Here is a 14,418-nt window from a genome sequence, read left to right on the forward strand (position 1 = left end):
CAGCATTAAATCTATGTGATAAAAACATCAGGGACAATCAGGCGATAACTAATGAAATACACTAGTGATGTAATTACAGCGCAACATTTGCGTACAGCACGTTAATTATCCTGTAACTCCAGCCATGATGTTCAGTCTTATGTAACACAGATCTGATTCACTAACACACGCTGCTGCTGCGGTGTGAAAATGGACAGGAACTCAAATATGTCTAGCAGATCGTTCATCTAAAAACGTCGGTCCCTGTTCATCAGCTATTTGTAGTTTCTGATTGTGACTGACACTGGTTCGGTGTTCCCTCACCTTTGACCAGCGTGTGTTTGTCCGTCGGTGAGGATCTGGCAAGCACTCGCAGTTTAGGCCACACTTTATCAATGCGCTCCTGCTCAACCTGCCAGAGACGTGAGACAGACATCCATCCATCATGACAAAGACACTCATTACAGGTGCCAAAAAGTGGCTATACACCCATCTGATGGAATCCATAAAACAGCCACCACTATATAACATGAAAAAATCAAATCCACCACTAAGATATCTTTCTTGTTGTAATGAGTGTAAACATTCATCAGAAAAGATTCGCATTTACATATAAATGATTTGACTGTGCATTAACTCACACAGCGTCCATCATTCACATGCGGGGTGTTTGTTAGAATGGCCAGCTTTCAAATGTGTTCAATAATTGTCTTCATCAATAACGGCGGTGCAATGTAATGTAATCACAACATCATAAAAAAGCCCCATAAATGATCAGAGCACAGACAGCTATATGAAGCAGTGCTTCGGACAGTCATCTCAGATTGTCATCTCATAATGTTAAAATCGTTTGTGCAGAAAATCTGAATTCCTGAGGCTGTAAAAGCAGAATTGTGCAGCTCACCGATGTATGTCTGTGAAAAAAGCACTGATTTACAGATAGTTACAGAACTTATAAAACTTAGACATGTTATCAAAATAGTGTAGAAGACAGACACATTTCAAACCAGCAGAGAAAACTTCCAGTCTTTAGACCATGACAGATACTTTGACATTTTTCCCAGTTATAATCATTGCGGCGCGTCTCTCATATCCTCCCATCAAACAATTCAATAGAGCAAATAGTGCAATCTCCTAAATATCTGCTTTGGTTTTCCTTTATATTTCATGTAAACTTCAATTCAATGTCTTGATCTGCATCCCGTTCTCAGCGACGCATGACGAGCAGCTGTCAGGAGACATCTACTGACTAATGAAGTTTAATTCATAGCTCCTAACTTATTAAAACAGCCTATGTGTCAATGAGGAATGGTTCTATCAGACTCTAGTTTGCTTTATCTGCAGTAAAATGTGTACAACTCATGTGTGATGTGACACTGTCATTCTCTTCTAGAAAAACACTGCTGACTCATCCTGCACTACACAGATGTCTGTTCCTCTCCCAGAAATACCAGCTGCCACCAAATACTGCGGATGCATTCAATCATGCTTCATAACCAGCGTAATTAAAGCATACTGGTTTCATATGGAAATATGGTACTGAATAAAGTGCTATTTCATGGGATCCTAAATATAAATGTTTTTGTCTCATGGTATTTTTAACAGAATGTTAACATATATTGCTATTAGGACACAAATGCTGTTACTATTTGCTGTAGACGCATGCAGTACTGTACCTCTCCCTTCTCGTTCCTGATCCTCCTGTTGAACTCCTTCCCGTCGATGCACAGGAAGTCTTCTCCAGGGTGGATGATGCCACATTTGATAGCGATGGCTCGTGCCGTGTTGATGTTGTCTCCGGTCACCATACGCACAGTGATTCCAGCACGCTGGCATTTCTTGATGGCGTCGGGCACCTGCAGACACAGGACTGCATTAATTCACCTCGCTCCACTCCGCTCCAGAGGAAGGGTTAACGTAGAGACCGCAGTAAATCAGAACACCGCCGCAAAACACACAGCTCTCCTGATTCCTCTAATCTCTCTTTCAGATGCTCCAGTGAAACAAGTAAGAGCTCATTAGGAGGAACTCAAAGAGCTCCTGCAGTAATTATGCAGTGGTGGAGATGATTTCTCATTAAACAAAAGACATAGATATGACGGTTTTTACTTTCCTGCTGAAAAATCTGACCAGGTTCAGACTGACCAACTGAAAAGGTACAAATGACAGACAATTAAAGTCTAACGAAACCTCTGATACATATACAGTATATATCGCCACCAGGCCTAACCTGATTTTACCAAGTGAGACATGTTCCTGGGACAACATCGTTGTTGACCCTGGAACAACATTGTGATTAACCAATCAGATTTGAAGAACCATTTTATAGATTTTGTGAAGTTTACGCTTAAAATCAGTGTTTGGTGCTTGTACATCAGTGTCATTCATCTATCATTTCCTCTGATTTTAGGGATTACTCATGGTTAAGGTTAGGTTTAGGTGTAGGGATATGGTTAAGAATATATTTTTGGAGTAAAATGTTGTTCCAGGGTCAACAAAATATGTTGACCTAGGAACACATCGGACTTGGCAAAATCAGGACGTGCTCTACACCAGAGGTTGCGTTAGTTAGACTTTAACATTGTTCATCATTTTGATGGACAGGGTCGGAAAAATTCTGGCATAATCTATTATTACCTGTAATTTTAATGTCCATATTTTAATTATAACACAAACACTGCTTTTATTTTTGTTCACATTTTCATTATATGCTACAGGATGAACATATAGACTAATGCGTTTATTTATGAAGAGAACAGATGAACAGAGACTCATCCCTTTTCATGTTCAACACACCACAGTTAGGGTTAGGGTTAGGCCACTAAAAACAACGAATGATGCTCAAAAAAAAAAAAAAGAAAGAAAAGAAAAGATTTCTCTATTTCAATAGATTCTAATTTTTATGAACCAATATTGATTCTTAAATCCCAATCGATTCTGTTTTCAGTTGATGCACACACAGTACATATATATAATATGCAAAAAAAAATTAAAAAGAGGTTTTATTTTGCTTATGCTGCATATAATTTGCATATTTAAATAGATTTTTCTGTGAAATGCAAAGCTTTTTTTTGCGACTCGCTCTAGTAGAGCACATACTTCACTTTAGCAAAGCGGGTTAATCAATCTCAAGGATTTTCAACCTATTTGTGTGTTTTCATGTGCATCTTAAAGACTTTTTGATAGCGTATCATGTTGACACTTGTTTTGCACTAGGGTCTTGGCAGACAGACGTTATGGAAATAGGGGCCGGTCTAGACACTAAAGCGAGAGATGATATCTGCTTGACTAGACGTCCAAGTATTTCTGAGAAACACAAAGACAGCCCAGTCCCACTTAACTCATCAGGAGGAGAGGAAGAGCCTCATCAATAAAACACCTCCGCAGGGAAGGTGACGTGGTATCATTAGACATTTAAGACTAACGGATTCTTAGGTTTCGGCTGTTTATTAGGGAACGGAATGGCAAACGTGTCCCGTTACAGAATGCGAGAACAAACACACCAAATCTGCGTCATCAAAAATGCTATGAAACAAACCAATTCAAAGTGGCATTTCTGCAATTCCAGAGAAGGACAACAGCAGGTCGATTCTGCAGTCAGAAGTTCACGAATGTTCCTCCATTAATGCTGTTTTTCTCTTTTACCGCAGACGTTGCTTTCTGTAAGAAGCCTTCAGCAAACTGACAATTACTGAGCGTGGCTCCAGAGACACAGAACGAATGCCAGAGCAAAGAATCAGTGGATGAAAGGAGGAGGTTAAATAATGCAGCAGTATAGATGCTTCTTCTGTGCCTGTGCGTGAAGATGTACGATCATTTGAGGACGTGTTTTTAAAGCTTCTTTTTCACATTCTCGCATGTGTGTCTGATGCAACTTCTCCTCCAATTCCCAGTATTTTCCTGTAATCTCAGAGCAACTGGGTCAGTGAGTCCTGCACAAAAACACCATGCAATGTATTTGAACAGCAACTAGATACACTAAAAGTGATGATATGAGGAGAAGTGTGAACTGTGGAGTCCTCAGGACCCAAGAATTGAATTGTATTGCAAAACCTTCAAATGTTACTGGCGGTGTCGGCTGGTTTTTAGGGATCTTCCACAGATTTAGTTTATCTAGATTCTTGCTTCCAGTGTTTTCAGTGCTTCAGCTGAGCTGTGATTTAGCTGTTAAACCGTTTGCACAGGACAAGTCTCTTGTCTTTAAATACAGCGTCTGTCTCTCACTGCTTGAGCTTTAAACCATTTAAAACCTACTGCATCAAGAAAAACTTGTCTAAAAGTTCAAGATGGGGTGTTGAGACCAAAATAACAAACAAAAAAACAATGAGACCCTATCATTTAATGTGATTTTTAAACTTTAAAATGATGCATCTGAATGAAAGGCCCCCTCTGAGGAATGTGTCCAATCATGGTCAGAGAAACCTTAAACTAGTTGTTCAAGCAGTCAGTTTTGAAAATACATGGCTTTGCATATCCTTAGCAAAATCAGTAAATGTTACCCCGGTCATAAGTAGCACAGGTATATTTGTGGCTATAGCCATTGAGTGGGTCAAAATTATACATTTTTCTTTTATGCCAAAAATCATTAGGATATTAAGTAAAGATCATGCTCCATGAAGATATTTAGTAAATTTCCTACAACTTAAATATATCAAATGATTAGTAATATGCATTGATAAAAACTTCATTTGAACAATTTAAAGATGATTTTCTCAATATTCAGATTTTTTTGCTCCCTCAGATTCCAGATTTATAATAGTTGTATCTCAGACAAATATTGTCCTCCTAACAAACCACACATCACTGGAGAGATGATTTATTCAGCTTACAGATGATGTATAAATCCCAATTTTGAAAAATTGACCCTAATGACTGGTTTTGTGGTCCAAGGTCATAAATGATGAGGCAGAGGTCACATTATAGGCGTCATCTCCTGATCGAAAACATTATATCAAAATTAAAATAAAAATCGTGAAATATGACATGATGAAATGTGAAGAAATTTCTCACCTCGGGTCTGACAGGATCCTCAATTCCAACAACACATATCGCGGTCAGCTCAGTCAAAATGTTGTTCTCGTCGTCCCAGTTGGGCTCCGGGTCTGCAGGAAAGTCACGGTAGGCCACGCAGATGGTTCTGAGCCCGTTGCAGGCCATGGGTTCGATTACTTTCTTCACCATCTCGTCTCTGTCCCTCGGTCTGAAGACGCGCTCTTCCCCCGTCTCATTCAGAATACGGGTACACCTGAAGCCAACATGCTCACATTAAAATACAAGGCCCTTCATTACAGCAATTTCTGACTTTCTGAGGACATGTCTTCATTATGTAATTCTGCAAAGAGCACATCTTAATGATTCCAGGCATTGTAACCTACAGTAATTCAACATAATGTCCCTCCATCTGCTATGCTTTTTTTGAGAAATTGCATGTACGAGAGCTGAAGCATCAGAGAGCAGATGAAAGGCGCTCACTTTTTGAGGACGATTTCAGACGCTCCTTTGCTGTACATTCTGAAGCTGGCGTCTGGAAGCTTGATGACGGTGCTCATGGACTTCCGCACGGAGTTGAAGGTGTACACCTTGTAGAGTTTCTCCTCTGGGATCTGGTTCCGGGCGGTCTGGTAGTCTCGCTTCAGGTCCAGGACCAGACCAAGCAGGCCACACTCGGTTTTGTTGCCCACTTGTTTGGGAAGACCTCCTTCCTTATCTGGAGGCTGGGAAAGTAGAAAGCCAAAGAGGTTTCAGATACCTGCTGCATGGTAACAAGATAAAAAATAACTCAGTTCTTTTTTATGAATGTTGAGGATTGTTAAGGGTCTCATAACTGACCACCTGTCCACAGGTAACGGCAAACATTGCTTAGTGACCTGCACTCATGGTGGGCTATGCTGAGTTTGCTGAGGTCATTTACAAAGTTTCTTTGCAATTCATCACCGACGTATTAACAGCTTGGATGCAGATTAACAGAAGGAAATCAGGTAATATATATATATTTTTTAAATAGTGTTTTGCGCATTAGCGCATGCTTCAAAACATACCTAACCAGCCGGTTTTTGTTGTTGTTGTTTTCAAGAGGGCAGTGTTAATATTCTTGTTATTCTGTTTTGAGTTTGACGATCTCTCATTGTCACTGGGAGTTCAAAGTGAACTTCTAAAATATATATTAACTAAGATGAGCTTGCTCTTTTAAGCATGTTGAACTGCAATCAGCCTTTACCTTCTTGCTTTCATTTACAAATTTATGCTCCCAAGATGCATTGTGTCCAACAGAAAACAGAGTCCATGCTGAACAAGATGGATCTTCTTAACTTTAACACTTTGTCTTTCCTGCTGTCAATCGCTGGTATTTAATAAACTGTCTGCAATCCCACTCTACAAAGGGGCATGTTTCTCTCAAAACATTAATATGTGAACCAATTTGTCTTTCAAAGAATAAGTGTCTGCATACACATGTACGTATAGTATGAAGTCAAAAAAGCTTAAAAGAAACAAAACCAATTTAAAATCTCATTGTCTGCAGTTAGATTAAAGCAAACACTACCAAGCTAGAATTTCTCCAGGGAATCTGATTTCATTATCTGTTTATTTATTGATGAGAAGAAATGCTGAAATGCCCAGAGAGACTTTGATTGTTAGTTAACTTTCTGGTGTACTGTACTTTTCCAGCATTTCTCATAACTAGGCTTGATTGCATTGCAATGAGGCGTACGCAAGATGACTCACAATGTGCATACAGTGGAATTTCTGTAAGCTGTAGCAGAGAAATTGAGAAATTTCATCAAACAAAGCCAGTGCACGTTACAAGTCTTGCAACTGTCTGGCATCAGACTGTCACTGGTTTGTCTACACGTCAATGGCCTACTGGGTAATCGATCATTTAATTCCCAGGTGGACAAATCAGAATTATAACTAAAGCAAAATTACGTTTTTTCCACAAGAACTTTACTAAGTGTACCTCGGGGGAAGAAATTACATTTAAAAAAGTATCTCGTGTTTGCTCACCTGGGTCATTCAAGACTGCTCATGCATTTGATGCGGATTTCATAGCACCCCTCGGAGAGGTGCTGGCACACAAAGCTCCCGTGAACAGCTGTCTTCTCCCTGGTCAGCACGCACTCCTACGAACCACGGCATATGGCAAAACATGCACTGGCAGCACTACTTCCTCTTTACGGCCCTATTCGGCTCCTGCGCTCCACACGGGCCCTCAATCTATTCTCCTTCACGCCACAGGAGCCACGGACGCCCTCTTGTGTCCCCTAGAAGGTCATTTCCATAGCACCTCTTTGATTTCACAGTGTTACCTACACTGACAGTGACAGCCCCTGTCTCAAGCCATGAGGTGAGCGCTCTGCCAAAGCTGACTGGCTAAAATGAAGGAGTGGCAGCCCGAGGCATCGCAGAGAGACTTTGGCAGAGACCCTGAGCCACATGGAGCGGCTGCAGCCGGACAAACCACTCTGCCCAAAATGAGTCACAACTTATCAAACACGAGACAGCGAGATATTTCACCTTGTCATGTGCATGATGAAAAAACTGCTCCCAAAATAGCAGAGAAGTCTCAGGGCAGTGTTCTTTCCAGCATATAGACTAGTGTTGAGTCCAAGTCCAGTAAGTTTAAATTTACCTGAATATGTTTTGGTTCGTTCAAATTCATTCATAATTGCACTCGAGTCCAAACTTGGTTCCTAGTCCGACATTGTGCACCCCAACTTTACAAAAGACTAGTGGCAGATATTTGGTCAAAGAATAACCCTTAGAAAACCATGGTTTAACAATGGTATCAGATTGGGGTCGAGAACTCTCTTTAACTCAATAACCCTAATCAAATACATTTGAGAAATCAAGCCTAAGTCTTCAGGATTGCTTGAAAATTATAGGTAGGTGTGTTTGGATAATTACAGGCACAGGATCTGAAATTTTGGACATGAAAGATAAAAAAATCAGTAACAACAAGAAGACATTAATAAATGTTTCGAACTCTATTGGATAAGGACTTGGACCCAACAAGGTGGACTCTGAAGCAACAAAGAAAAGTTGTTTTTGATCAGGAATGGAACTAAACACTGTAGGACAGTAAAGTCTCCTATCCCTAACATACATTATGGAAAAGACTGTGACTCATGGGAAACCTGGTCTTTACTAGATCTATTGTTCTGTCTGAGAGTTTGACAGGGCCATAAAATGACATCCGTGAATATGTCTTACTACAGTACTGAATGACGTCCATATTCATGCACTATGATACCTTTATACTGCAGGTAACAGGCTTTTGAATGGAGTCATATGCTTCTATTCACAGAGCCGGTCATCATCTGTATTACAGAAACTAGAGTGCCTTTGTGGAGTCACTGAATGGACCCGTTCCCAGATTCCCAAGCAGAAGCCAATTAAAATCACATCAAGCTTGAATAAAACACATGCAACAAATCCATATCCAATACTCTGTGCTCAAACAAAAGATTGAAAAGATGCAAGAACTAACTGCATCTGTCTTTTGTGTAACTAAGAATCCAGAGCTTACAGCCGATGACCTACTGAACAGTCCTCAAACACACACACACACACACACCCCGCCGCACACGGACATGTAACCTCCAATCAAGAATTGATGGGAGCCCTGGAACATGACATCAGTGTCAGACCTGACCTCTCCAATCAGACGGCCAGGAGGTCTGATGGAACAGGTGGTAGAAGCAACCTGAGATCAATGCGACAGGAAGTCTCTGCAGAGCTCAGACTACCGCTGAAGTATCAGTGTACATGCCAGCAGCATCACCTGTACTGCGTGTCCTACTCTGATTTCAGGATTACACGAACTAGCTCATACTACTGAGACACTCTCAGAAACACTCTACATTCTGACTGCTAAATCTTTACCAAATACAGTTAAAAGTTAGTTGGTAAAACTTTGCAAATAAGCGGATGCACCTAAAAGCACGATATTACGATATAATGTAAATCTAGAAGCACTGAAATGGAAAGAAGACTTTGGAAAGTTTGCTGAAGGAGCTCTCCCAAGTGTTGGGTGAGGAAAAGTTCATGCATTAATTACATAATGGAGCAGCAAAGAACAGTCGCTTGGGGGAACTCTCCGGGGATAAAGAGTTCTGCTCTTTTCAGTTTGTGTTAAAACAAGACGTCTGGAAGGATATGCTTATCCAAGTCTTGCTCTGTGTGGTTATGAAAGATCTCAGTACTGGTCTCCAGGGACGGGTTCTGTAAGTCTTAGTAAGTCTTAGTGAGCTGCGGCGTTCAGTGGGTTTGCTTTCAGTTGCGATGCTTCTCAAACCGAGATACAGAACAGATCAGATTCCAGGCCCCAGAACCTAGAGGTACTCACATGTTCTCATTTTTGTTTTCTCGTTGTCTCAAATGTATCTTTGCAGAACTTGTATCTTTTGAACAAACAATGAAGGTTTGTCTTTTTTTTCTCTCTCTCTCTCTCTCTCTCTCCTTTGGAATTCATAGATTGTGAACTTCCCTATTGTGATGCTGCAATTTATATAAAACTGAAACAACCATACTTTCACGGTACCTCGATTCAAACAGCAAACAGCAATGAGTTTAGCCGTCTAGAAAATCGATTCTGGCAGTAATGAAGGAGCAAAAAGGCTAATATTGCTGAAGCTCAACTGGTGAGTGTGGCATCAGAAACGCCAAATCATTCAGTTACTAGAGTAAACACACACTGATTCAATGTAGACATTGAATGCCTAGTTATAGTGTATTGCAACTTCAACTTGGTCAAACAAGCCACTGTTTGGATTACATATGCAAACACCTAAGAGTCTATGACTGGATCATTATTGGAGTGATTGACACTGAATCCAACAGTAAACTGACTTTAGCTAAAAAGGGACACTATTATATTTTAGAGCTGCTTTACAGAAGAATCTGAATTGTCTCCATAGTTGAGTTTCCACAATGGATTCAGCTATTTTGTGGTTTATCACCGTGAAGCTGCTTTGACACATTACAGTTTTATAAAGAAATAAAGGTGACTTGAATTAATGTTTCTGGCATATGTTTGGCAACAATTTGTTTAACTGTATCTAATACAATGTGTAGTGTTTCATTTCTTAAAGAGCCATGCTGGTAGATGTATCCCAAGGCCATATTCCAGGGTAACAATGCCAAGATTCATCTGGCTCAAAATGTGAAAGGGTTGTTCAGGGAACATGATATGATGCATAAGGCTGTTCAAACAATGCTACATTTAATACACAGTGCAATCAAAGATAAAGGAAGTCCAACAAATATTAGTGTGCAACCTTTTTGGCCAGGCAGTCTACAGTATGTAAGTAATACTGTAGCTTGTGCTATACGTTAACATTAAAATAAATTGTTGCAAAGCAGCTGAAGGTTTCTATGTCTTACCAGTATTTTAGTAGTGTAGGCGCTGTTGAGGGATATAGCGTTGACCAGTATATCCAGAGTTTTGGGTGGGATGGAGCTGGGGTCTGGTATCACCTTGTAATGGACATCGCCCACATAGCACTCCACTACTGTCATCCGGTTGGTCGTCAGTGTGCCAGTCTTGTCTGAGCAGATAGCTGTGGCATTGCCCATGGTCTCACAAGCATCCAGATGGCGTACCAAATTGTTATCCTTCATCATTTTCTATAAGCACATAGAAAAGAAAAATATATATATTTTATTTTATTTTATGCAACAACATACAGATAACTAGCTAATATAACATCTTCTAAAACCGTCTAAAAACTGCTCTGTACAACATTAGTATCTGTTGAAATAACCTTCTGACTAAAAATGGGACACAAAAAGGCTGCAACTGTATTTTTATTTATTTATTTATTTTTGGAGGATGTATTCACGACATGTTCTCTACTGTAAGCTGTTCACACATTCAGACAGTATTTCCAATTTGTAATTATACATTGTGAATGTAAAGTAAAAAAGCACAAAATATGGCAATTTCAACATGGACAGCATATTGCAAAGTTTGATCTATACACTGGAAGCGAGAAGTTATGCAATTTTATTTTATTAAGTTAAAAAAATATATTTTAAGGTGTCCTTGTTACATGTTACATGTACTTATTATTATGACTATTATTATAAAAATGAATTATGCATAATTACATGCTAGTAACACTAGGCCAAACCCTAACCCTAATTACACTGAGACGAGGATACCTAAAAATAAAGTGTAACCAGAAAAACAAATTTTAATGTTTAAAAAATAATTAATTTATTAAACACATATAAATTCGGCCTCAAATCAATTTTCATTTTATGCTGACTTTAAAGTGAGCATGCACAGGATGTGGGAGTCAATTTCTGCTGGAGGCTAGCGTAAATGAGATAAACATTAATAAAAACCTCTCTGATATGATTGCAAATTAGTTGTCCAATGTGATTTAATCATCAACTGGTTAAACAGTTTCACTGAAAATAATAATCTCATTCATGTCATTTTGTAATGGAGTAAAGGTTTCCCAAAATAAAAATAAATAAAGCTTTTTAAAAATATTAAAAGTGATCCTATGATGTCCAATATGCAGTTCCCATACTATATACAATGAAAAACTCCAAAAGATCTAACCAATCAATTTATGTAATTTTACTGTAAAATGCTTTTAATTGTACAGTTTTTTTTACAGTAAAAATTAACAAATCAACATAATTTACAGTAATAAACTGTAAGCTGACATTTACAGATTTCCTTGCCTGACACTCCACATTTAAAGTACAGTATTTTGTTTAAATAATCATGTTTCTTAATAGTTTTTTCTATCAGTTATGTACCTTTTGGGTATTATGTTATTTAATGATTATTGAATTATTTAAAGTGTTGTGTAATGCCACATTTGTAAATTACAGTTCTATATTGTAAAATACACTATATTCGTTTTATAAACGCGTTTACAGATTTTACAGATTTTTTTATTTTTTAAAGAGTATGTTCATTGGGTTCATGTAAAATCAAAGTATTAAACCCGATCTAAATATGGTACAGTCATGACGTTCCTCATGTTGAACACATGTACCTTCACTGAGTAGGCCAGAGAGATGGTGACAGCCAGAGGAAGACCTTCAGGAACGGCCACCACCAGCACTGTCACACCAATGATGAAGAATTTGACAAAATACTGAATGTAGATCGGTGAACACTCCGGCAGCCATGGCCTCTTCAGAACCACAAAGTTATCGATTGCAAAGTAAAGCACCAGGATGATGACTGTAATGGCAGACATCACCAGACCTGAGGAGCAGATCACAGCAAACACTGCATTAGTGCATGGTGCTCCACTGCAAGGATGAAAGATTGCAAACAAGCTAAAAACACATCGCACCAGCTTTGCCGATCTGTACGGCCAGCTTGGTCAGTTTTCCCTGCAGAACAGATTTCTCTTTCTTGGAGACATTGGCTTTCTTCTTCTCTTTGTCATCGGTCTCTCCGCCCTCTGCGCTCTTCAAGGGCTGCATCTCCATCGCTGCAGCACCGTCCTGCTTCTTCACTGTAATGATCGCAGCACACACATGTGGGTTATTTACAGCTAAAGCTGGACTCGACTGTACTGGCCATGAAGTCATTGTGAGAGAATCACAGAAGAAAAGAACCATAGTTTAAACTCTACTGTTGGCTTGTTATATGTTTGTTTATATATTAATAATAACTTTGACATGTTTCTGACTAAATGTGATTATGATAATGCCATTAGCCACCACTTTACTCAATATTTCAAAAGATCTTTGGGCAACACATTATCCCCAAGCCAACAAATGAACATGTTATGTTGTATCTCTACATTGATCTGTCTCAAAGGGAACACGAGCCGGTGAATGAAATTCACATTTATCCAGGAATTCAATTAGATGTCAATTGTGGTATCATTACATGACTGAGACACGTCTGCTCTACTGAAAAAAACGTTTCATGGGATCTGATGACAGACACTTCGTATCAAGTTTACATGGGACAAAGGATCCTGAAGTCCCTTTATTTAAAGAGATAGGTCACCCAAAAATAAAGCTCTGCCATCATTCAACCTTATTTTGCTTCAAACCTGTAACACTTTCCTTCTTGAAGTCAGCTGACTGGTAAAAGAAATCGAAATTGGATTGGATATTGGATATTTCAAATGCCTTCAAATCTGAAGTGCCTTCAAAAGCACTAAGGACAGAGATGCTTGTTTTTACTTTTGGGTGAACTATTCCTTTAGGACAAAAGACAAACTGCTTGAGGTTTCTTGTGGATTTTTTTGCCACATTTGAAAGATATTCAATGCTACCCGAGCTACTGTATATAAAACTGGCAATAGCTCCACATTAAATTATAGCTTTGTTATGGTAAACAAAAGTTCTGTTCAATATCTACTGTCTAAATCCATTTATTCTGCAAATGGAGCTCACAATCTAAGTTACTCGTACATAAAGTTTATCCAAATTCATGTTGTTAATAACAACACATGGACACATTATACAATGTAAAACCTTTCGCAAACATGCAACTCTGGAGACCTGAAAATGATCAGAAACTTGTCGACACAATGCCTTAACCAGACTTTATCATGAGAATAAACTTAAGAGCAAATTTACTGACAAATGCAAAGTATTTAATAATAAAAGTAAAGTCAGTTGCAAAAATACATCAATTAAATACATACAATGTTTGCATAGACTAATTTATTTCCATCATTATTTGAAATCTACAGACACCTCTGGATATTTTTGTCCATATGATGAACAACCAAAGAGCAAAAACAGCTAGGCTACAGATCAGTGAAAAATTAGAGATTTGGACACAGACAGAAAGTGTGAGGTTATCGAGAGAGTCTGAAACACACAGGAGAAGCAGCACAAACAGACACGTGACATCTGAACCCGCCGAAGGAAAGGAGTAAAGTAATGGTGACACTCAAACCAGCGGTAAAGTGAAAGCAGGTTACCTTTGGTCTGGTTGTTCTCCATATTTCCATCCTGCATTTTACCTAAGATGAAGGCATCCACAGACACAGGACAAAAATAACAGAAAGCAGACGATAAAACATTCATCACATGGACATTACAGTGAAATCAAATGAAAAAGGAAGACAGAGAATGAGTAATTTATCAACATCATCGTGAGTCACAAACATAACACAGAGTTGTTTCATAATGAAGCTCTGAGGTGCATTATGGGTTTGGTCCAATCAAACTGACCAGTGACATAAAATATCAGCTGAGTTCATTTACTCTGTCAAGGTGTAAATGTTATGTTACAAATCATTGCTTTCTTGAATATGTGTATTTGATATTAAAGTATGAAGTATGTGTTTGTTCAAACACAAGTATTTTAATGTTGGTCTTTTGACAGGAATGCCATGGAATATCTAATATCTGTAGAATCTACACCACATTTGAAACACTTGGTAGTCATTTGTAGGTTTGTCACTATGTTTTATCAAAGCTGAAGAACTATGTAGTAATCGT

The 14,418-nt window shown here is 38.8% G+C and overlaps 1 protein-coding gene across 11 annotated transcripts in view; it reads right to left on the minus strand.

Moving 5' to 3' along the window:
* Positions 1 to 14,418, minus strand: part of atp2b2 (ATPase plasma membrane Ca2+ transporting 2) — a 132,134-nt gene that overhangs the window by 21,591 nt on the left and 96,125 nt on the right. For 9 of the 11 annotated variants that reach the window (XM_026240754.1, XM_026240756.1, XM_026240753.1 and 6 more), the window contains 8 exons: positions 13,896 to 13,937; positions 12,300 to 12,464; positions 11,994 to 12,208; positions 10,360 to 10,602; positions 5,452 to 5,693; positions 4,990 to 5,224; positions 1,656 to 1,835; positions 304 to 391 (listed from right to left, as the gene is read on the minus strand). In XM_026240754.1, the coding sequence (XP_026096539.1) occupies positions 304 to 391; positions 1,656 to 1,835; positions 4,990 to 5,224; positions 5,452 to 5,693; positions 10,360 to 10,602; positions 11,994 to 12,208; positions 12,300 to 12,464; positions 13,896 to 13,937 (1,410 nt within the window). The remainder of the gene's footprint in view (positions 1 to 303; positions 392 to 1,655; positions 1,836 to 4,989; positions 5,225 to 5,451; positions 5,694 to 10,359; positions 10,603 to 11,993; positions 12,209 to 12,299; positions 12,465 to 13,895; positions 13,938 to 14,418) is intronic. The other 2 variants (XM_026240760.1, XM_026240763.1) reach the window with 1 other exon arrangement.

This window comes from Carassius auratus, linkage group LG36F (assembly GCF_003368295.1).
Source record: "Carassius auratus strain Wakin linkage group LG36F, ASM336829v1, whole genome shotgun sequence".
NCBI classification, from domain to species: domain Eukaryota; kingdom Metazoa; phylum Chordata; class Actinopteri; order Cypriniformes; family Cyprinidae; genus Carassius; species Carassius auratus.